This window comes from Dendropsophus ebraccatus, chromosome 10 (genome assembly GCF_027789765.1).
Source record: "Dendropsophus ebraccatus isolate aDenEbr1 chromosome 10, aDenEbr1.pat, whole genome shotgun sequence".
Classification (NCBI taxonomy): domain Eukaryota; kingdom Metazoa; phylum Chordata; class Amphibia; order Anura; family Hylidae; genus Dendropsophus; species Dendropsophus ebraccatus.
In genome coordinates this window covers 56,629,772-56,652,840 of record NC_091463.1, presented here as the reverse complement: position 1 = coordinate 56,652,840, position 23,069 = coordinate 56,629,772, and the positions used below count along the sequence as shown (strand labels likewise).

The window sequence follows — 23,069 nt, the reverse complement described above, 5'->3', positions numbered from 1 at the left end:
TGGTTGGGGGTTTCTTCCTCTGTTGTCCCATCTGCCCCTCGTGCTCCAATACGATTCCCCTACCTTTCTTGTAACCGTAAGTATTGCTTCCTTATTACTACGTTTTTACATTCTTCTAAAAATATGTTTGTTTTACTCCTATATTGGGGTTCAGATCACAGGGTCATACGTTTTGATCCCTTTTTGTTTACTTTAGAATTTCTGTGACAGAAGGTTGGGGACACCTTACATTGACTATTTTTTGTATTTAGCTGAGTCAATTTAACGTACGCGCCAACATTGGGTCTGGTGTAAGTTTTAAATGAATCCATGGACCCCGATTACCCAATGGAAGCCAAAGAAAACCTCTTTTCGAGTGGTATCTTTTGGGGATTGGAGGATAGAACAGTACAGGTGTCTGTGCAATAACATTTAGCTGGATCCAGTAAAAAATATATTCTACGCGATATACTTTTTTTTTTTTTTTAAAGGAGTTAGCTACTGCTAGAGTTGTCTAGGGAGCAGAGGGAGGCTGAAGCCTTCTGCTCCTTGGCACTTACTTTCTGCGATTTAACGTAGCGCAGTAGAAAGCTTCAATCTTGACCTGCTTTCTGGACAAATCCTTTAATAGCTAGCTAAATATACATCACAATAAAAAAAGGTATTCAGTAGAGATTAGCAAATTTTGAGCACGCTTGGGTTTCTGCAAACCTGAGCATACGACATTTGACTAATGGTGACTGCAAAAGCTGGATGCAGCCCTAGTGAGTCCTGATAACATGGATGCAGCCTATGGCAGGCAGCCGCACAGCCTTAGTGCTGGATCCAACGTCTGCAGCCATGTGTAATCAAATGCCGCACACTCGGGTTTAGACTAGCCCAATCGTGTTTGAGAGTCACTCTTCTTTAGTATTTGGACTTCTCAGGCTACGGCTTCACAGTGATAAGGGACAGCAAGTCTCATTTAAGTCGTGGGACCAAAATATTTGTGCAACTTGTAGGCAACTTGCTGTCTTGCGACTATTAAAGTTGCAATTTGGCTGTTAAAAAAAATAAATAGATTAAACGCTGGGTAGTTGCAATCAAGTTGCAGTTCCAAGTCACCTGCATTAAGATCAATAGTGGTAAAGTCACATACATCTTTTTGACCTGCAACCAAACATCCATCAATGTGTCACATGTCACATCGCAACACCATTCACTATCATTACGTACGATTGACACCGCAATCTATGTGTCGTGCAATCAGAGTCACTGTGTAGCCTCAGCCTTAGGTCTCTTGATATGACATAACGTGAAGAATCTGATATTTCTCAACAAAGAATTAAGTTGTATCCTTGTTGAAAACAGGATAAAACTAGGAGGAGCAGGGAAGTGATAATGAAGATTAGGAGTTAATGTAGCAGCAGATGGAGGGTTAAACCAAAGCAGGAGGAGTCTGCTCATTTTAGGCACTAGGACCGGGGAGCAGACTCACCCACCCTGGCAGGAATCCCTTGGCTTGAAGCTCGGATAACAAAGGCAGATTGGAAATAGCCGTCATTCCAGCAGCATCCTCAGCTTGTACCAGTGCTAGTGCGGTGAGTAGTAGCTGCTTTCCAGTAACATCCCTGCATGTGCATGTTAAGGGGACAGTCTACAATGGTGGGAAATGGATAAAAGATCACATGTGCCTATTGATACCTATTATCATTCACTGCATGCATTCAGGGCACTGTCCTCTGTCTGAATCTGCAGTCATTATCAATGAGTCACTATTAGCTTTTCCTCTTAGTATTCGGAGCACGTCTATTGCTCACATTTTAAATACCGTGCTGAGCAAAATGAATATCAGCATAGAGCTGCATAGGAAAGATCTGGAGAGGGCTGTCATCCCTTATGTCACATAGGTGACAGACAGTCAGCAGTCGTGCGGTGGCAATCGGTGAAGGTGGTTGTTACGGAAACAGACGATTTGACAGATGAGACCTAAATTAAGGATTAATGCTAAAAAAATCTCAGTATATGCAATGCACGTGCATTATGGTATAGGGGAGGTTACGTATAGTATTCTCATGTCTGATACAATACATATAAATCACAAATTTTATACCGATTATTTAACAATTACAGAAGTGAAAAAGTAGGTAACATAAAAATAGTGGTTTACAATCACATGGGCAACAGAGATGTAAAGGAAAAAAAATATTTGCTATTGGTTAAAGTGTATTGGGACAATGAATGTAAGAAAAGGTGTGGACTGCCATTGTTAATGCTGCCATACAGTCATGTAATCATATATCCTTCAGCACGTTACAGTGGGAGGTGAAGGTTGGCGATATTTCCTAAATGTATGTAGAAAATGGGAGAGGCCAATTGTCATATGGGATTAACCCCTTGGTGGGCACTCTTCTATTGCATGATGCTGCAGATGGGATGTGTTAACAGTTGCCTTGTTCCACCCATTCTCTGCAGCATGGTGCTTAGCAGGGAGGTAATAGATGAGTCTATAGAAATCCACATGTACATTTGTCACATACTAAGCCCTGCAACAATACACGGAGCAGATCAAATGAATGATTTTATGTTAGACCGGCTTAATGGTGCTTACCTGGCACAAAGGAATCGTTTTTTTCAATTTGGCTAGCAAATCTTGTGGAGTATTTTGGCTAGTGCAGACGTGAAAGAGCAAAAGTGGGTGAGGATTAGCCGTGTCAGCCATTGATCAATAATTCTTTGTTATAAGGAGATGACCTCTCTGAACCCCATGCTTTATTGGTATGCATTCGAGGAACAATAGTATTCAGGTGCATGGCTGGATTTGCATATTTCAGTAAAGGTAGCCTGCAGAATTTAGGTTTTACTTACGCCCACCCTCACAGGTACAAAGGCAGCTACTATATCACTGTGACTAATTGACGCCATACTTCTAATTCTATTCTTTTGATCTTCATAGACAATAAGTTTCCACTATAAGTTAATTGCAGATATGCAACATATACTAGTGATCATCAGACATGCAATTTTCTTGGACTTTTGGACATAAATCCCATTGAACAATGCAACAGCCAGCTTTTTTAACTCTGACTAAATCTTAGTTATATTCAACTCTAATGCACATGTATGAAAGAGATAGACTTTAGGATGAGCTTCCCTTCAAGCCACTCCCAACTTATATTAATTACAATAAAAAAATAACATGCAGAAGGGGGCAGGACACACATTCTCCGCAAGTCATCATGACAACATGACAACAGTGAACCATCAAGAGGAACATCCGAAATTGCACTGACAAGTGGTCATTTGTGTATAATATATGGTAGCACTGAAAATCAGATTCAAGTCTAGTTTTGATAAAGGAGTGGTCTTCTTAAAGTGATAGTCATTTGGAGAGGTATCACTGTATATATTCATGTCACACATCCAGGTCTGGGTTCCACTTGCCATCTTTAACTAGGAGCTGGGCTCAGAGTACTGTAACTTTTGCCCTCTATATCTTTGACCACTCTGGATCTACACATTTTTGGATTTCTAACTGAAAGGTGATCTGGATATGACCCCCCCCCCCAAAAAAAAAATATATATCCAGCTGTGTTTCCAGGATGTAGAAAAATACCTTTATTAATCTGTTACAAAGAGTCAAGGAGGCTTTTCCTTCATCTTCTACAAGCTGGAATGCCTGCCCTTTTCCCCATCCCTGCCTGTTTCACACCTGGAGTCCACAGCAGGGTCAGGGATAGGAGAGGGGAGTAAGGAGGTGTTACAGTTTGCTGCACTTCGGGAGCTCAGGAAAGACTCTTTGACTATTTGTACTATAGAATAGAAGCATTTTTTTATGTTTCAAAAGCACATACAGATATATGAAAGGTACCATGTGTCTCATTGAGGTAACATCTATTTTACAGTGTCAGCAGTTTGGAATGTGAATTGCAGCTTAAAGATTCCCTTTAAATTTAAAAAAGACAGAACTGTAGTATAAGACCCATCCATGTGATGGTGGCAGATTGTCTCTGCATCCTAATGTCTATGAGGCCTGAGGGTTGCCTTGGAGAGAAATGATTCCCAGTGGGTGACCTACACCACATCTATTTGACAGCTGTGCATCTACTCTCAGGCTAGTATTGGAGTATTGGTGAATTTTGGTTGACAGCTATAGATAGCTATAGATGGTTGGCTGAATAAGTTATGCAATAATTGTGGCATAAACCTAGAGGTAACACAGATGGTATTAGTTAATAAGCAGACTGACCAGTAAGCAGCTATGGATTTGGCAGGTATTAGTTAGACCAATGGCTAAACTTACTCCATGACATCATAACACATTAGACCACTAAGTAACCAGTATTGGTCATATTAAAACTAAATCAAAACTGTGAAACAATTGACCAATATTTGGCTATGGAGTCAAATGCATCAGGCCTGAAAATGTCAACTTTGGAGTAATCACAGGATGTATGTGACCTGTATGTATGTATCTGATGACCCATGGTTTCAGAATAAAGGACATTCACCATGCTAGTAATGATTTTTTAGTAAGGGATCAATGTTATGGCTATTGGTTAATGTTTTAGTTTATGGGACTCTTTATTTGTATTGATTGTGCTTTAGTTATTTGAAAGACAAATTGATTTTATTTTCTTTCTGTTTTGTTCCTGCGTGAATATGGTGGCATCTGTGTCCACAATAGCAATATGCTGCCATCTCTGCAATAAATAATCTGTATTGTTACGCAGGGAATTTAGTCTTTCCCTCTGAAATTAGTCATGTAATCCTGATTCGTACAGTATCATGTTAGATTTAGACAGGTTTCCCTAATCCGATCTGAATGTCCTCTCACACGATGCTGTGACTGGCAGCTTTGCCTTTGGTCATACAACTTGCAGGACATGCCATGTGATAATTGGCTTTCTTGTTGCATCTCTCAGCCATGGCAACTGATTCTTTTGTGTCGACTAAGGCTGCGGCAGAATCAAATAGATGACATCATGCCACATGTGCTAGGAGTGTCTTTTATATTTAGGAAATGTGGTGGCTTGTGAAAAATGAAACAGATTCATGAAGATGACTCATGGGAACGCTGCAAACTGTACTTGATAAGAGCATTTTCATAGGCAAACTTGAAGACAATGGTTCTCTATAGAAGTAAAGGCTTGAGAATGAAAAATCAAGAATAGAATTTAGTGGTTAAAAAAGGGGCGTTACAGTGTGTGTGTTCTCCTTTGCTGCTTACAAGATCCACCTATATTTTATATGAGGATGTGCTAGCAAAATGAAATCTAGATTTTTTTCAAGTTTACCATCAATTCTTTATTATATTTTATTGAGTTGTTTTTATGTTTATGTTTTTTTTACATATATTTTGTGCTCTGATTTTATAGGATCTTGAATCTGTTTAATGTCATGACATAAACATTTGGTATGCCCATCAAATTCCTGGCAGTTAACACAGCTGTCAGCTGTCTTTGACATGGTAAAAAAAGCAGGCGTGTCTTACACAAATTTATCACATCCTGCCAAGTGCTCAAATGGGGTCTGCCAAATGTGTATTTAAAGGGATTGTATACCTTCAGATGAATGCCATTTACCACATTATACACAGGATTGTGCAACTGTTTGAAAAGGCATTGCTTTGGCTTTGCCCTTCTGTTACTTGCATGGTCCCTTTACAATATCGTAAAATAAGGCAATGGCAGTGGTCCTCAGAATCCCAAATACAGGCAATACAGGCAGCAGAATGCAGTGCGCTATGTACGCCAGCCTGCATTCTGACAAGGCCTTGTATTAGTCTGCCAACTAAAGGTGGCATCTTCCCAACTCTATTTTCTTATCAGTCTGAATGTGAGGTGCCCAATGTTCACATCTGCTTTTAAGGGTCGGTTGGGTGCACAGATTCTGTAACAAATACTGGATATATTATGCTTTTTCCTATTCTTCTGCTCCAGTGATGGAGAAGATCAGCACTACCTGCTGATGTGAACACAACCTTAGTAACTGTAGGGGGTAACTAAAGAAACATGAATGTAAAAATGAAATGAATGAAAAATGTAAAGACAAACATACTAATATTTGGTGTAAACATAAAGCCCCCCCTATCCCATACATATTAGTAAAAAGTCAGATGAACCCACTTTTTATGGGACTGGCTAGTTGTGTATGGAGGCCCTTTCTACTCTCTACTAACAGATGATGTTGGGTCAGGCATATTAAATTTTACCTGCCGGACCTGTCTGTAAGCTAAGCTAAGCCACAACCAGAGCTTACCTTTCCTGCTCCATTTAGAACACATGAACAGTCAGCCAAGACAAATGTCCATGGATGTGAAGAGATATCTGTTGGCCAATTCTGGCTGGCATTTTTCTATTTTGGAATGGAGTTCCTATTATTAAGCATATGCATGTTCTAGGAGTAGGGAACCTTGGCTCTCCAGCTGCTGCAAAACAACAACTCCCATCATGCCTGGCCATCTAAAGCTAAAGCTTTGGCTGTCCAGGCATGATGGGAGTTGTAGTTTTGCAACAGCTTGAGAGTCAAGGTTCCCTACTCTAGGTTAGCCCAAAAGTCCATTATCAAGCAGATTTTTACAACACTGATTGTGAAATGACAAGTAAATTACTATAGAAATATTTATTGTCATTGTATCTCTGATTTACATATCACTAGATTCACTTCCAGTTCTTTCTCTGGTTCTTTTAATTAATCCTATAAAATTCTATTTAAGAGCAAAATCCTCAGACAAAGTGTCACCTTTGCAGCAATAAACTAAGCTCATTAATCTTCAAGGAGCAGACAATGGCCTGAATTTGCATGGGCTCAGGTGTTGCGGCTGCTGTTTGTCTCAATTAGCAATCTCTGCTTTCCACCATGCCTCACTTGAGTCACTTTTGGTATAAATTATTCACAAACTTTGAGTAACATGAGAATGTGCCAGTAACAAGTAAAAGGAATTATTAATGTTACAAGGGGATTGCTCTGTTTTGTAGTATCTCTGGGCAAGACATGGGAGAAACATTCTCATCTCTGCATGAATGACTCTTTTAGGTCTCTGGAGGCACTCAGACATGGAGCTCGAATTTGGTCACTTTGACGAAAGAGATAAGACCCGGAATGCACGAACATCTCGAATGAACGGATTGCCCAGTCCTACACACAGCGCCCACTGCAGCTTTTACAGAACCCGCACTTTGCAAGCTCTCAGCAATGAAAAGAAAGCCAAAAAGGTCCGGTTCTATCGTAATGGGGATCGATATTTCAAGGGGATAGTGTATGCCGTGTCTCCTGACAGATTCCGAAGTTTTGATGCCCTGCTGGCTGACCTGACCAGGTCACTCTCTGATAATATTAATTTGCCCCAGGGTGTTCGCTACATCTACACCATAGACGGAATGAACAAAATTGGCAGCATGGATGAACTTGAGGAAGGTGGGTATAAGTTTTCCTAAATCTTTATGAAATATTTAAGTAGAAAAATGATAGATTTTGCTGAAACACGTTTAATAACAGAATTATGATCATAGATAATATGAAGATTGAGCAGCTGGACAACCTGTTTGGGTGCAGCGCAAATAGATCCTGGTGATCAGAAGACAGTGAAACACATAGAAGCAATGGCAAGATCCTGTATGGGTTGAAGCATTGCAATATTCTGGTGAAGTAAATCAAATGAGACATTGGGGGAGATTTATCCAACTAGTGTAAAGTAGAGTTGTCTTAGTTGCCCTCGGCAACCAATCACTTTCCACCTTTCGTTTTTCAAAGAATCTGTGAAGAAATGAAAGTGGAATCTGATTGGTTGCTAGGGGCAACTAAGCCAATTCTACTTTACACCAGTTTGATAAATCTCCACCATTGTGTTCTGTGACAATGTGTTTTACTATAGACGAAGGTTACTAGGCCCCAAAGCAAAATGGTAACCTCCCTGCCCAGTTGGCCTTGATTGATAAATCAGTTTCTATGTCTAAAAGGGGGGAGGTTTCTCACCCTAAGGGCCCTATTCCACCGAACGATTATCGTTCAGATTATCGCTAAATCGTTCAAATCTAAACGATAATCGTTCGGTTCAAATGCAGTTAATGATTAATGACCGAACGAGAAATCGTTGATTGCTTTATAAGACCTGGACCTATTTTTATCGTTGCTCGTTCGCAAAACGTTCACAAATCGTTCGCATTGAATAAAATGTCGTTCGGTAGTTCGCAGTAGATACGAACGCAATAGCGAAGAAATAGTGAAAAAAAATGATCGCAAATACGATCATAAGTAACGATTATCGTTCCATGGAAATGAGTGAACGTTTTCAGGTCTTTCGCAATAGCGGTTGTTTGTGATCATTAATAATTAACGATTATGCTAACGATAATCGTCCGGTGGAATAGGGCCCTAAGGCTTCTGGGGACCAATCCAATGACTTGTGGTTTGTGTAGCAAGTGATTAAAGTGATGCATATCCTGGAGTGGGAAATGGTGGGGTGATGCCGATACTGGAACATTGATAAATAGTGATAGATAGTAGTTGTAAATGCTGGGTATCTCCATCTCCCAAACTCATAGCAGTTCTTTGGTCTGTCCCTGTTGTAAATATACCACTGTCTATTGTTAAATATACAGTATAACATAACTGGGCTCACTTATGAAAACTAGTGCATGTAGGACCAGTTAGATTAGAGCCTATCTATCTATCTATCTATCTATCCATCCATCCATCCATCCATGTATTGCTTTATGTCTGTTTGTTCTTTATTCTTTAGAACATTTACTTGTCATATGCACTTTAATTCACTGTATTTTGGGCTGCTGACCCTTCTATGACAACCACTTTAAAACAATGATCTGAAATGTTGGCTTTTGCTTAGCTGATTCTGTGGTTTTTCTTTGAGATGTGTCATCAGTCAGAAACGCCTTGCAGCCACTTCACTTTTGCTGCTGTATTGAAACTACATGCATGTTCAGTGGAGACCAATGTGCATGTTAGTGGGGAAGGTAGCCAACAGCTATATAATACATATGGCCCCTTGTAGAGAAAACGTATTATCTATTGATGTAATTCACTAGGGAAGTAATTATACTTTATTCAATTTCATGCTGACAATGAAACAAACATTGCAGCTACAGGCTATGGGCCCTATTACATGGAGCGATAACAGAAATTGTTGTCTCTATTACACAGAGTGAGAATTAGATGAATCACTCCCCTTTGGCCGATTCTCACTCATGTAATAGAGACTATGATCACCTGATGAAACCATCATAGGCTGACCGTTTCTTAACATCCAGACCTAAAATCGCCAGCCGCCTACGTGTAATTGCTACGTGTAATAGCATTGCACGGCCTACGGCTAATGATTGAATAAACTGTTTATACATTACCTTCCACGCTCCCAGTGTTCTCCTGCCCTCTGTTCTCTTTCTGACACTGTGTGCTGCAGCTTCTCTGAGCTGACAGGCCCCTGAGCCAATCGCTGTCCAGGACCACCCTGGCCAGTGATTGGCTGAGCAGCACGTCAGCTCGGAGATGCTACTATGTAATGTACACTATGTAGAGTACAAAAGGTGATGCTTTTACTTTGTGTGGCACAAATGGCACACTTTTACTGTGTGTCACACTATTAACCACTAGAACACAACTAATATCTGCAATAAGGGGAGTTTGTGTGGGTTGATAAAAGGTAGGAAGGATGGTGAAAAAGGTGAGAAGTTCAAGTTGTCTAGACAGCAAAAAGTGGGCAACTCCACTTAGTTAACGGAGAAGTCTGGTGAAAATTTTTATTACAGGATTGTATTGCCCCTAAAAGTTATACAAATCACCAATATACACTTATTACGGGAAATACTTCTAAAAAGTGCTTTTTTTCCTGCACTTACTACTGCATCAAGGCTTCACTTCCTAGATAAAATGGTGATGTCACGACCCGACTCCCAGAGCTGTGCGGGCTGTGGCTGCTGGAGAGGATGATGGCAGGGGAACACTGAGGGACACAGGGCACTGGAGGGACACTGAGCATCCCTCTGCCATCATCCTCTCCATCACCATTTTATCCAGAAAGTGAAGCCTTGATGCAGTAGTAAGTGCAGGGAAGAAAACACTGTATGTGCATTTCCTGTAATAGGGGTATATTGGTGATTTGTATCACTTTTGGGGGGCAATACAATACTTTTAAGGGGAAGGCCAGGCAAAATAATTTTAAGATGTTATTGCCCAACAAAAGTTATGAAAATTACTAATAGACACTTATTATGGGAAATGCACCTATAGTGCATTTTCCCTACACTTACTACAACATGGCATGTTCAGGTCTCTGTAAAGTTGGTAATGTCACGTCACTAGAGATGAGCGAACCTCGAGTATGCTCGAGTCCATCCGAACCCGAACGTTCGGTATTTGATTAGTGGTGGCTGCTGAACTTGGATAAAGCCCTCAGGCTATGTGGAAAACATGGATATAGTCATTGGCAGTATCCATGTTTTCCAGACAACCTTAGAGCTTTATCCAAGTTCAGCAGCCCCCGCTAATCAAATACCGAACGTTCGGGTTCGGATCGACTTCAACCCGAACCCGGTTCGCTCATCTCTACACGTCACATAAACTGTCGGCTCCTGCTGCTCCAGTCTGTCTCACCTCTGAAGCAGGAGTCGGCAGTTTATGTGACATGACATTACCAACTTTACAGAGACTTGAACACGCCATGTTGTAGTAAGTGCAGGGAAAATGCACTAAAGGTGCGTTTCCCATAATAAGTGTCTATTATTAATTTTCAGAACTTTTGTTGGGCAATAACATATTTAAAAAAATGTTTGCCCGGACTTTCCCTTTAATAAACATTTTGCCGTATTTCTCCTTTAAGACATTATATGTGAGTTATTGGACTTAATTGTACTGTAATCACTTATACGGTTTGCACAGTACCTGTGTGGAGCAGGCATCTACCAATATATGGTGTGTATACTATACCACCAAATGGACTATTTGTTGTACCATTATATGGACTATATGTTATGCCACTATATAGTCGTTTTTGGTGGTCTTTGTATAGTGGAATGTATTAATTAATTCTATTTAGTCAGTAGTGGTAGTAATACTTGTTATCATGGTGTGGTGATATTGGGTCCTTGTACAGTACTCATTTGTTAAAGGAGAAGTTTGTCCATAGTGAAAACTCCACTGCAGACAGGGGGGGTGCAGGAACATAATAAAGAATCTATACTTACCTTCCCTGTGCCCACGCAGTGCTGCCTTATTGATCCAACCAGCCTCCTAGATCTCCCAGTCCTGCAACATCATGGTCCAGCTAAGGAATGCTCACTCAGCTAGTCAGTGACTGGGGTGGAACAGTGCTGCAGTTACTGACTGGACAGTCCTTTTACTGTACACCGGCTAGGTTCTATGCACTAGAGGAGGAGTGCCAGGCCCTGATGGTACATTCACTTTAATAACTGTATTAATATAATATTTGTTCTTGGTATAGCAGTGTTATTTGATAACTATATAAGTACAGAAATTATTTGTGTGTATTGAGGGGGGGGGGGTAACAATTGCCCTGGGACCAGGATTTTTTAACACAGAAAATGCTGTAGGAAGCATTAAAAATATAGTGCTGCAGTTCTCTGTGTTGTTGGTGCAATATTTCAGCGCATGACGCCCAATTTTGCAAAAGGGCACACTGTCCAAATCCAGTCTTGGCCCAAACTTTTGTTAATAATTGGAGATTTTAACAATGAGAGAGAATATATTTCAGTCTTATGAGTTTTACTAGTCCTGCGAGAGCTCTAAATTGCTTACCAATGATATAAATAAACATTGCATTCTCTGCAAGGGATCTGTATATGATTTTTCTCATGTATTACACTATATATTTCCAGGAAACATTTTGATTTTGTAGCATAGACGCCTCTAGGCTGGATTATTTACTGTTATAGTGTTGGATAAGTTTGCCTTAGACAGCATTAAATGCTTGTTCCGAATGTCGGAAAACCACTTAGGGGCTTGGCATATAATGCCTAGTCTCTCCAGGAGGTCCACAATCCTCTGTGATCAATGGAGAGTACACACCACTTAAAAAGCATTTATGGCCCATTTTAGACATACATAGCGGACTGGAAAATAAAGAAAAACTCAAAAGCGATAGTGCCAATGGCATAACATCTGCGGACAAAAAATACTGTGTCGTGTTTAAACCTGAATTCCCGTCTATACACCCTACCAGATATTAAAGCCCCAGTTTAAGAAAGTTCATATCAACGCAGAAGCTAAATTAGGGGGGGGGGCAAGGGGGGCCGTGGCCCCTGGGCTCACTCAGGCAGGGGCCCACTGATGTCCCAGACGGTTAATGCTGTCTGTAGAAGCTATTGCTTAACACGTTTATAGGGGCCCCCAGACGGCATCAGCGCCTGGCAGTTGCGGGCCCCCTGCTCCTGGGGGCCCCACTCAGTCACCTGATGCTGCCCCTGGCTGGGGATGTTCTGCTCTCTCCTCTTCTCATCCTGTTTCCTCACATGTTGCACGGCAGCTGTAGCTCCTCCCCCTCAGCTACACACTGCTCTGCATAGTGCTGTGTGTGAGGAGGGGAGGAGGGGCAGCCATGTGATGACAGGTGCCGAGGATCCTGCAACTGGATGGCTGCCAGGGATTGTGAAGAGGAGCAGCAGCAGCTGACTGATAGTGATTGATCATCATCATCTGTGTGTATGTCAGGCTGCTGCTGTGTGCTGTAGGTGGTAGAGGGCAGACTGAGTAAGGGGTAGTACAAAGAAACCCCTGTCCTGATGATGGAGCCTGGACATCTCTGTACAGGCAGCAGCTTCACTCAACTGGTTTTAAGTTTATTTGTTTCTGCCAATAACTTTGCCCCCCTCCCCTGTGCAGAGCTTAGTGCAGCATGGTGGTTCCTTTTATTATCTACCCCCCTAAACAGCAACATACAATGTGTCCTATCTGTGCCCCAACAGTGCCACCTCCAGTGTGTTATCTCTCTCTTTTACCTCTCTTTAGGCTATGTTCACACTACGTAAGTTCCATGGAAATCACGGCCATTGTTACAACGGCCGTGATTTCCACAGAACCTACGTAGTGCTGCAGGCTGAAGGGATCCCGGCCAGAGTGTATACACATCATATACGCTCCGGCCGGGATCTCTCGCAGCGCCATAAAAAAACTGATAGTCAGTTTTCCGCAGCCGCTATTAACTGAATAGCGGCTGCAGAAAACCCTGTCAGTGCACACTATGCAGTGAGCGGATCTGGCCGCACACTTCATAGTGTGCTGTGGGGAGTTCTGATGCGCCCGAATCAGAACTCTGCGGCGCTGAAGATCATCCGGGATGAACCTTCCAGGGACCGGCCGTTCCGTGTCCCAGCCGGGTATATGGCAGCCTCCCAACTGTCCAACAGCAGATAAAGTAGGTAGAGATAAGGGTTGGGTGTGCTGGATTTTGCCACCCACTATTTTATATAGATAGATAGATAGATAGATAGATAGATAGATAGATAGATAGATAGATAGATAGACAATCGATATCCAGCCGCACCTCCTAGAAACACGGGTGCCAGGGAATGTCCCGACCACGGACTCAATAGATTCCAGTTCAAAAGTATATCCCGGCACTCCAAAGAATTAAGTTAGTGTTTTTTATTGCAAAATTTCATCAGTGCGCAGCACAGCAAACAGGTTATGATGCAACGTTTCGGCAGTCAATTACCGCCATTTTCAAGCTTGAAAATGGCGGTAATTGACTGCCGAAACGTTGCATCATAACCTGTTTGCTGTGCTGCGCACTGATGAAATTTTGCAATAAAAAACACTAACTTAATTCTTTGGAGTGCCGGGATATACTTTTGAACTGGAATAGATAGATAGATAGATAGATAGATAGATAGATAGATAGATAGATAGGAGATGGATAGATAGATAGATATCCAACGAAAAATCCGCAGCACTCCAGCTCAGGTAGTAACTGTGATTTTATTCACAAAAGTGCATATACAAATGATGCATTGTTTGTATATGCACTTTTGTGAATAAAATCACCGTTACCACCTGAGCTGGAGTGCTGCGGATTTTTCGTTGGATATTGTTGGAATCCCTAGCCTGGGGACTTGGTTCCTGCAGCACCCGCCACATATGCATTGGAAGTGCGGCCTTTCCCTCGACTCTCTAGATAGATAGATAGATAGATAGATAGATAGATAGATAGATAGATAGATAGATAATCCTCACAATAGAGCACACTCCCAGTTGCTGTGCTGGAGTGCCAAGCAAATGGAGATTGGATAAAATCTCCTACTAAATAAATCCAAGAATTTTGCGGCACATCCGTCTTGTGAAAAAAAACTGTGGTATTTTATTGGTACATCAAAAGCATCATTAGCACCTGCTTTTGATGTACCAATAAAAGATCACAGTTTTTTTCACAAGACGGATGTGCCGCAAAATTCTTGGATTCAGATAGATAGATAGATAGATAGATAGATATGAGATAGATAGATATGAGATAGATAGATAGATAGATAGATAGATAGGAGATAGGTAGTGGTGCCATTTTTCGAAGAAAGCAGCTATGTTTTCTTAACCTTAGATAACCCTTTTAATTTTTACATGGTTCTATATGTGAAATGTAGAAGCCTCTAACACTTTTCTCAATCCTTATTCACTATGAGTAATGTAGTAGAATATAGCCTTTGTTATTCAGAAAACATTGTCGTCTGGCAAGGTTCCCTATGGGTAACATAATTGGTTGGGGGCCCACTCAGACTCACTCACCCCCCCTAGGCTGAACCCCTAGTTACGCCCCTGCATCAACGCAAAGCCTAATGCCAAAAGAAAATGATAACGCAGGTGTCATATAATCCTATAAGCTGAAGTCCCTAGCTCTGCCCCCTCTCTGCTTCTAACAGCAGCAAGGGATAGAGGGAAGGGGGCCAGGGGAGAGAAATAAGACATCCTCCCCAGAATACTCACCCCAGGACCAAGGGCACATCGGCAGCAGGACGTGCCAGCGGGGTGTGTGTCAGGCGCAATGGGGTGTGCGGAACGTGCGTCAAGCGTGCGGTAAGACGTGCAGTGGACGGGGGGGCCATAGACCTGTATGCCTGTGGCGCCAGCTATAAAGGTCCACGAGGAGATTGGGTGAGTCCTAGGTGGCAGTGGGTGGCAACGGGCAAGCCTTAACTTTAGAGCTGTTTTTTCTGATATTTGAAGCCATTTTTAGTAAATTATGTGATTTACAAATATGTTAGGAACCACATATTCAAATGTAAAAAGTTACTTAAAACCAATTTGCCAAATTTGCTATAGAACCTATGACCAGACCGATGGAAGTCTGCCAGGTGGATCAATGATCTGCAGCTCCCTAAAGGGCAGTTATATGAAGCGTTCAAGATAGTTATGCCTTTTTATACAACAGACTAAAGTGAGTGCAATAGCACTATGTGAGCTTGTTTTCCTCATATAAGCTCTTTGCTATAATTCTACATTACAGGCGTGACTGTTCCCTACTGTGCTTTTGTCATTATGACAAGTTTCTTAAAAGTTTCTCTACATAATTGTCTCTTGGACTGGTACAGTTTTGAAGTTTTCTTCACATCATGACTAATAACATTGCAGAGTTACCTTATTTCGTCTCACGTAATTGCTTTCTGATGGTGTCTTAATATAGGATCAGTCACTTTGCAAAACTAAGTATTTTTATCTGACAAAGATCAAAGGCTTAGCATATTTGAAGGAATTTGTGAAAGTTAAAAAAGAAATGATACTTTGCTGAATAGCAGAGAGTGGATTTTATTAAGTAGATTTTACTCAGTTGTGTATTTAAAGGTCCCATCGCTGCCCCGAATTACGAGGCCTAAATTAATGTGTAAAGTAGGGTCATAGTAACTTTGTCATAGAGATTAGCTGTGCTGGACCTTAAATCATGTCCTAACCTTATTAGAGAAAGAACAGCATTGGTTTACTTTCTGCCATTAAGGCTCTGTTCACATCTGCTTCATGACTTCCATTGATAATGTAAACCACAACATAGTGCCAAGTCTACTAGACAACAGATATCATAGGTATTAGCCAGTTTCTATTAAAGGGGCTGTCCGAACAGGGCCCCATTATGCCCATTATACCCACTATGCCCAGGGAGGGGGTGAGTAATAAATATAACATACACTTACCTCTCTGGCTCCCATGCTGGACAACCCCCTTTAACTTATAGTAGGATTCATTGGTGTGAGTTGTTTCAGTGGGACACATAATGCACGAGCAGTTGTATGAATTTATGTAAATCTCAGTTCATTCTGGGTGAGGTAGCCATGATGGCAGCCCTAATCAGACAAAAAACAAAAGGTGCAACAGCAACCCACAGGTGTAAGGGCTTACCATATATTCTCCTCCCAGCGTACACACGGCAAACACCTACTCTGTAGATATTAAAAATTAAAATATAATTTTTTGGTTTTTTTAGAAAAGTAAGGATCTTAGCAAACTATTTGATCAAACAGAGTGTATCATGTCGCCAACGTTAAGGCGTCTTTGAGACATGGACCCTACTCTAGATTTTCACACTAGCAACGGCCTCTCCTGGGCTGAATAAGCCTACAACTGGGCAGATAGGAGCCAAATAATCTCTTTTATAGCAACCTTGGGACAAGGGTGGAGTGCAGGCCAACAGGAGGTAGCCACACACCCCACATTCAACAGAAAAAAAAGGGAAATTTTGGCAGCACATCTATGACTCTGTTCACACTGCAATTTCCCTTTTTTCTGGCAGCCCTAATCAGCGATTGGCAAACTTCTGTGTGTATAAGTGTGCATGTAGTGAGCTTTCAATCACTGAGTAGGAATGCCCATTTAACTACTTATCCAAGAAAATGGAAAGTAGTCACATGTGTGTTCCTATGATGATTGGCAGACCTCTATACACACATATAGCTGTCTCTAAGTAGAACCAACCACATGCCTCCTTGGCCCAGAATGTGCAGAGATTTACAACAATAAAAGACAAGTAACCCTAGAACTTTTACCAAAAAACTATATATCAATCTGCTCAGCTGCTGCTGCTCTTTAACATGGTGTATACCAATTGGAGTGCAATTTTTAATGTGACAGGTTCCATTTAATCATTATATATCTGACTTCTCTCCGATGTCCTCCGCTGATCGCAGCCGCCCCCAGCCCGCTCAGCCAATCACTGACACGGGACAGTGCCACGACCAGTGATTGACCGAGCCATGGCACGTCTCACTCAGTGATTGGCTGAACAAGTCTGTCCCTCAACCAAATAGGGACTGACTGAGACGAGACAGCACTGTGGCCTGTGATTGGCTAAGTGGGCTGTCACTCTAATCTCAGTTAGGAAGTAAAGGCAGCTGTGATCAGAGGGGGACACTGGGGGAGCGTGGACAGGTAAGTATTAATGAGTGAATTTGCTGAACCACATTAAAATATCTAAATGCTAGCAATCATTTAGCTGTTTTAGTGCAGTTCATTTATGGTTTGGTTCAGACAAACTCGAACTCTTCTTCAGAGTTTGACGAACCTGACAAACCAAACTTTGCTCATCTTGGTTCCCATACTTTAATGCTGTGGTGCATCAGACTGGGCTATTATTGCTATCAGTATTATGATAAAAGCCTAAGGAATGGCAGAAAATATCAGTGTGAACAGAGTTTAAAGGGAATATGTCAGCTGTTATTTACATTCCAAACTGCTGACACTATAAGATAACTGTTAGGGGAAGTTGACACATGGTACCTTTCATATATCCATCTGTACTTCCAGAATGTAGGGAAATTCTTTTATTTTCTGTTACAATGAGTCAAAGAGGTTTCTCCAAGCTCCTGAATAGCTGCAGGCTGGAATGCCTCCTGTCTTTTCCCTCTCTGCTTTATTAACACATGGAAGCTGAGTAGCAGCAGATTTAGGTATGGGAGGGGCAGGCAGGAGGTGTTACAGCTTGTTGCACTTTAGGTGCTCGGGAAAGCCTCTTTGATTCTTCATTCTATAGAATAAACACATTTTTCTACATTCTGGGAGTACAGACAGATATATGAAAGGTACCATGTGTCTTCTTGACCTAACAGCTAACAGTATCATAAGTTTGGAATGTGATTGGAAATAGTAGCATAGTAGGAATAGTTTAAAACAGTAATTGTTTTTGTGCCCAATTCTAGCCATCTCACATGAATGGTCATAGACACATGGCCAGGAGATAGCATTTGATTAGGCTGCGGCGTGGGGAATGTTTTCAATGTTAACGTCTTTATAGAGAAATCCTTCTGTGAACCCTATCTGCCCAATATGTTACAAGTTTAGATAGGTGAGGGCCGTGTCTTTTGGTGCCAAAGTCAGAATTTCACCCTCAAATATGCTGCAATCTGTATAATGCATAGTATTTTCAGCCCTGTTCTCTAATAGTATGGTGTGCACAGTATTTGGTGCCCCAATATGTCATGAAATAAAGCAGGGACATCGACCCAGACCAGGCAGGTAATCTTCCTCATAAGATTAAAGCACAACCAGCCAAAAACATAAAATAAAATAAAAAGGCACGTATGTTGCTTAATGTGAATAGGACATAAACCTACGTATCATAAAAATGTATTTTATTAAATGTATTTATTTGTATGTTTTTATTAACTACATTTTTATGTTACGCATGTTTATGTCATATTCACATTTAGCAGCATACACGAGTTTTAATTCTATTTTATATTTTTGGCTGGTTGCGCTTTACAGTTATGAGGAAGTCCTCTTTTCTCTGCCTGGTCGGGGTCTATGTCCCTGCCTGATTTGCACCCTCTCTGGTGACTGGATCGCCAGTAGTGGTCCTCGGACAGCTGCTCCGCACTTTGTCAATGCGCTTTGTAGAGTTGTGCCTATGATATTGCACAATCACATCAGGTGAGTGGGATCATTCACTGCTCTGCATGAGCACGTTCATTTGTCTGACATACCACACCAGGAAGTGCCTGTCCATTTTCTATTTTCACAGATGAATCCAATAAATTATATATATTAGGAGAAATGTTGTCTAAACTCTTTACATTCATCTACAGTATGTAGTTTTTTCCCCATCACTCAGGTTATACTGTATGGCATGATTTTCTATTGCACTTCTGTAGCTTTACATTTGTCTTGAGTGCTTTTCACTGTATTGCAACCACTGGAAGCTGAACACTGCAAGTGGACCATGAAATAGCATTGTATTGATCATACCAATGACTGCCTCATTTTTTATCTGCCTGTAGCTATGTGACTCGTATTTCTAATAGCAGGGAACATTGTGGGCAGAGTTACTTCATTTATTTTCATTATGATACGTTGTGAATATTTTTAGCATTGGTCAAAATCTGTGACTATACTGTAATACTGTACATTAATATATGTTGTCCCTTCAGTCATTATACATTATCATCATCATTATTATAAAACTCATGAGAAACATTGGGGGGAAAAACTATTCTTAGGACGTATATGTAGAAATTCCAACAGGAAATGGTATGTTCCATATTACAAACACATCTAACTAGTTCTCTTATCTTTTTCATTCATTCATTGGAAACTTCCAGGCCGGTCAAATCATGGACAGGAAATTATATAGACAATATGTATTTTTCCATGAGCACCATGCAAACTGGATGTACAGGGGAAACAGCTATCTACTCAGTTACTCATGTCCATACGTATGCGACAGGCATTCTAATGATTGGGCTACCTCAGCCATACCTGTTGTTAATGGTCCCCATACATCATAGACTTTAGACCGCCGAACCCACCGCTTACGGGTATGTACAGGGCAGCCCTGAACAACCACCTATAGATGATATGGGTGGTGATATGAAGGCCCATCCCTTTGTTCAGAAAGAAATAAGCTGCAGCGAGAGCGTTTTCACTGCAGCTTACCACACCCCATAGAGAACACAGGAACGCTTGGCCATGGTATGTTCCTGGGCGTGGGGAGGATGGGAGGAAGGTGGTAGACATAACTGATGGCTGGACAATCATTCAGCTGTCAGTTATTGAAAGTGTAAGGCCACCTTATGAGGTAGGTATGGTATTTCCCACCACCTGCCTCATTAGGTATCAGTCTTGAGAATCAAGGTGACGTGTGTCTGTCCCCCACAATAAACATTGCACACCACACACCAGAGGCCAGTGCTCGATTAATTCTCTCTGGGTCTTTCAAACATTGCTGAGTGCTGGACATTCCCAGTTAGACAAGGTGGGGCTAGTGCAGAACTGTCATTCCAAACAATGCAGAAATCCAAATGTTATTTCAAACTTTAATATAAATATTTCTTTCCATGAATATGAGCCAACTAACTCTATGCATAAATTCCTGTAGAGTAGGCAAGGATTCCCGCAACCTATATCAAATATTCAATTATGCTACAATATATCACATATTCAAGGATGCTACACAGATATATTCTGTGTAGCAGGTAGACCTGTGACAGCCTACTGAAATCTGGATTTTATCATATCCAATTATGCCTTAGGTAGGTACCCTTCTAATTTAATTTTTTCAGGGCCAGTAGTGATTTATCCTAGGTTTTGTTGGAAGATTCCTATAATTTGAGGTGCGGCCATACGTCTAGTCATGTCTACTAAAATGTAAAATATCAGTTGTTCTGGCTTCCAGTTTTTTTTGTTGAGCACATTACTTAATTGAAGATATTTATTAAATTGACTTTGGGGACTATATGCATTAGGCAGATATGTTTATCTCTCCATCTAGTGTGATATACAATGTGATATACGATGAATAACCTTAAAATCTGTCTGGCCCTGGCCCTGACTCCAATCAGGGTGCTTTGGGCATAACGTAAAATGCCCATTTTGTTTTGTACCTTCTACCATATAACAAATCATAGATTTTTAGAATCATTGTGCAATATCCCCCATTAGTAATAAATAAGTTCCTGGGTCAGAAACTACCAGACTGCCACAGTCCTGCTTTTCTGCAGTGTTTCCAATATACTGTAATCCTAGCATTCCCCCTACACCATATCAAGTCAGTGAACACGACTGATTTGAAACAAAAACTGTTGTGGTATCCACACAGGGGAGTTTTGTCGGATATATAATAGTTGCTGCATTCATATATTTTTTATGAGGTTAGCTCAACCATCCATTCATAATTGTAACTTACATCAGACATGCAGTTTTTTGGTCCAAGTTAACATATTCCAAAAATATTCTGATAATTTTTAAGGATGCCTTATGCTTGTATGTCATTGCAGTAAATCAGATAACACTACAAAGTTACTTTGATGTCAAAAGAAGAAAAATAGCATATAATCACTCATTGGTTTCACTGCATCTTCTGTTCTGCCATTACCACTGGGCCATCTGTCCCTTTCTGTGCTGACTTGGCAGATCAGCATCCCTCTGCCTGGAAGACTGCCCTCTCTAGTAAATAGAGGCAGATTTTGCATTGTAACGGCAGGTGGCAAAGCTTTTTCATGACAATGTCTTCCTATGTCATTTCATGGATCAGAGTTTATATTAGTAGGCAGGAACTGGGCAATCTGTTTAACCTTGCAGCCACATTAAGTAAAGCATAGTTATAATGTCATACAATGCACACTGCATCCAGTTGTGTACTGGTTTATGGTTATACAAATTATATATTTATAACTACATAAAATATTCTTACTAATTGACGTTTTTTGGAATTACTATTTATTTACTTACCTTAAACCCAATGATGTTCCCTTCCGGCCCTGACACATACTTATGTAAACACACACTGCTACATTGGTAGATTGGGGTTTACAGATGGAGAGGACTTCGACTGATTACTACCAAACCTTTAGGGTGCCTTCACACGTACCATATCGCTTTGTATATATCGCTGCGAGTTTCTCGCACATAAATCCACAGTGATACTGATTGCTATCAAGTCAATGTATGTGTATTCTCACTGCGTGTTTGGTGCGATTTTTACATGTGAGTTTTGATTTTCATATGATTTTCACATGCGAGTTCAACACCACAAAAAACGCAGCTACTTTCATACGAGTTTAATGCGAGTTTTGTACGAGAAATAAGCAGTGATACGGTACATGTGAAGGGACCCTTGAATGGATTGTCACATCCGATTCGACATCCTTTTCTGATTTAGTAGTACACTTGCTGGGCCTGCCAAATTTACTAGTGTCTTTGACAGGAGTACAGGGTTTTTAGTAGCAATCATGTGACCACATCAGCACATAAATGTATGCTAACGTGGTCATGTGATCCCTGATTTAAAAAAAAAAAAAAAACAGTCCAGTTTATCTGACAAATCAAAGTGCAGAGACGGAGTAAAGTCCTTATTACACTGCCAATTCTGAGGAGCAAACAAGCACCGACCTGTCAGGTCAGCACTCGCTTGCTCCTCATTCCCCACTTGCTGCCTGCACTATTACATGCATCGACAGTGAGCGGGTAAGAGCGTGGGGGCTCGGGAGCTGCTGGGGGGCTAGATCGCTAGATCATCTGGGCAGCCCAAAGAAGATAGCGGTGTTCTGCTGCCACTGCTCCTGTTACGCAAGGCGACGGCAGCATATCACTGCTATTATTGGTGCTTCACATCGCTCAGTGCACAGGAATAGGGTACACATTCATGCTCCTGTATGAGCGATTCAAATGTAACAAATCCCCCAAAAATTTTGGTTTGGCCAAAACCATTTCTTTGGGGAAATTTTGACTGAAATCAACTAATTCTGAAATGATTTGCTCATCTCTGATGACCTGTTCACCCTGGGTATGACTTCCAGCAGATGGTTGATGTTGTTAGGAGAAGTCATGGTATGGCTATGTTCACACAACGTTTTTTCAGCTCTGTTTAAAATGACGTCCATTATTTTAAGTCTAAAATAACAGACTTTATTTAGCAGCCTGGCCTCCCCTTATTGCAATGACTGGTGTTTGTACATTATTTTAGTTTGGGATTACTAATTGAACTTTGGGTGTGCCTTAATGGAAAAGTCCATTGAATTTAATAGTAAAGACAGAGAGAACAGTTAAAAAAGGAAAATTGTGTGTGAACTACTAATAAAAACGTCCGCTGTTTGCAAAAGTCGTCCGAAAATAATGATCATGTTCATTATTTTGACATCCGCTGCAAAAACGTCCGTTATTCAATACACTGT

At 41.0% G+C, this 23,069-nt stretch overlaps 1 protein-coding gene across 1 annotated transcript in view; it reads left to right on the top strand.

The window, feature by feature from the left end:
• Positions 1-1,474: 1,474 nt before the first annotated feature.
• Positions 1,475-23,069, top strand: part of DCX (doublecortin) — a 92,428-nt gene continuing 70,833 nt past the window's right edge. Inside the window, exons 1-2 of the mRNA XM_069985928.1 lie at positions 1,475-1,559; positions 6,997-7,377. Of these exons, the coding sequence (XP_069842029.1) occupies positions 7,017-7,377 (361 nt within the window). The 5' untranslated portion in view covers positions 1,475-1,559; positions 6,997-7,016. The remainder of the gene's footprint in view (positions 1,560-6,996; positions 7,378-23,069) is intronic.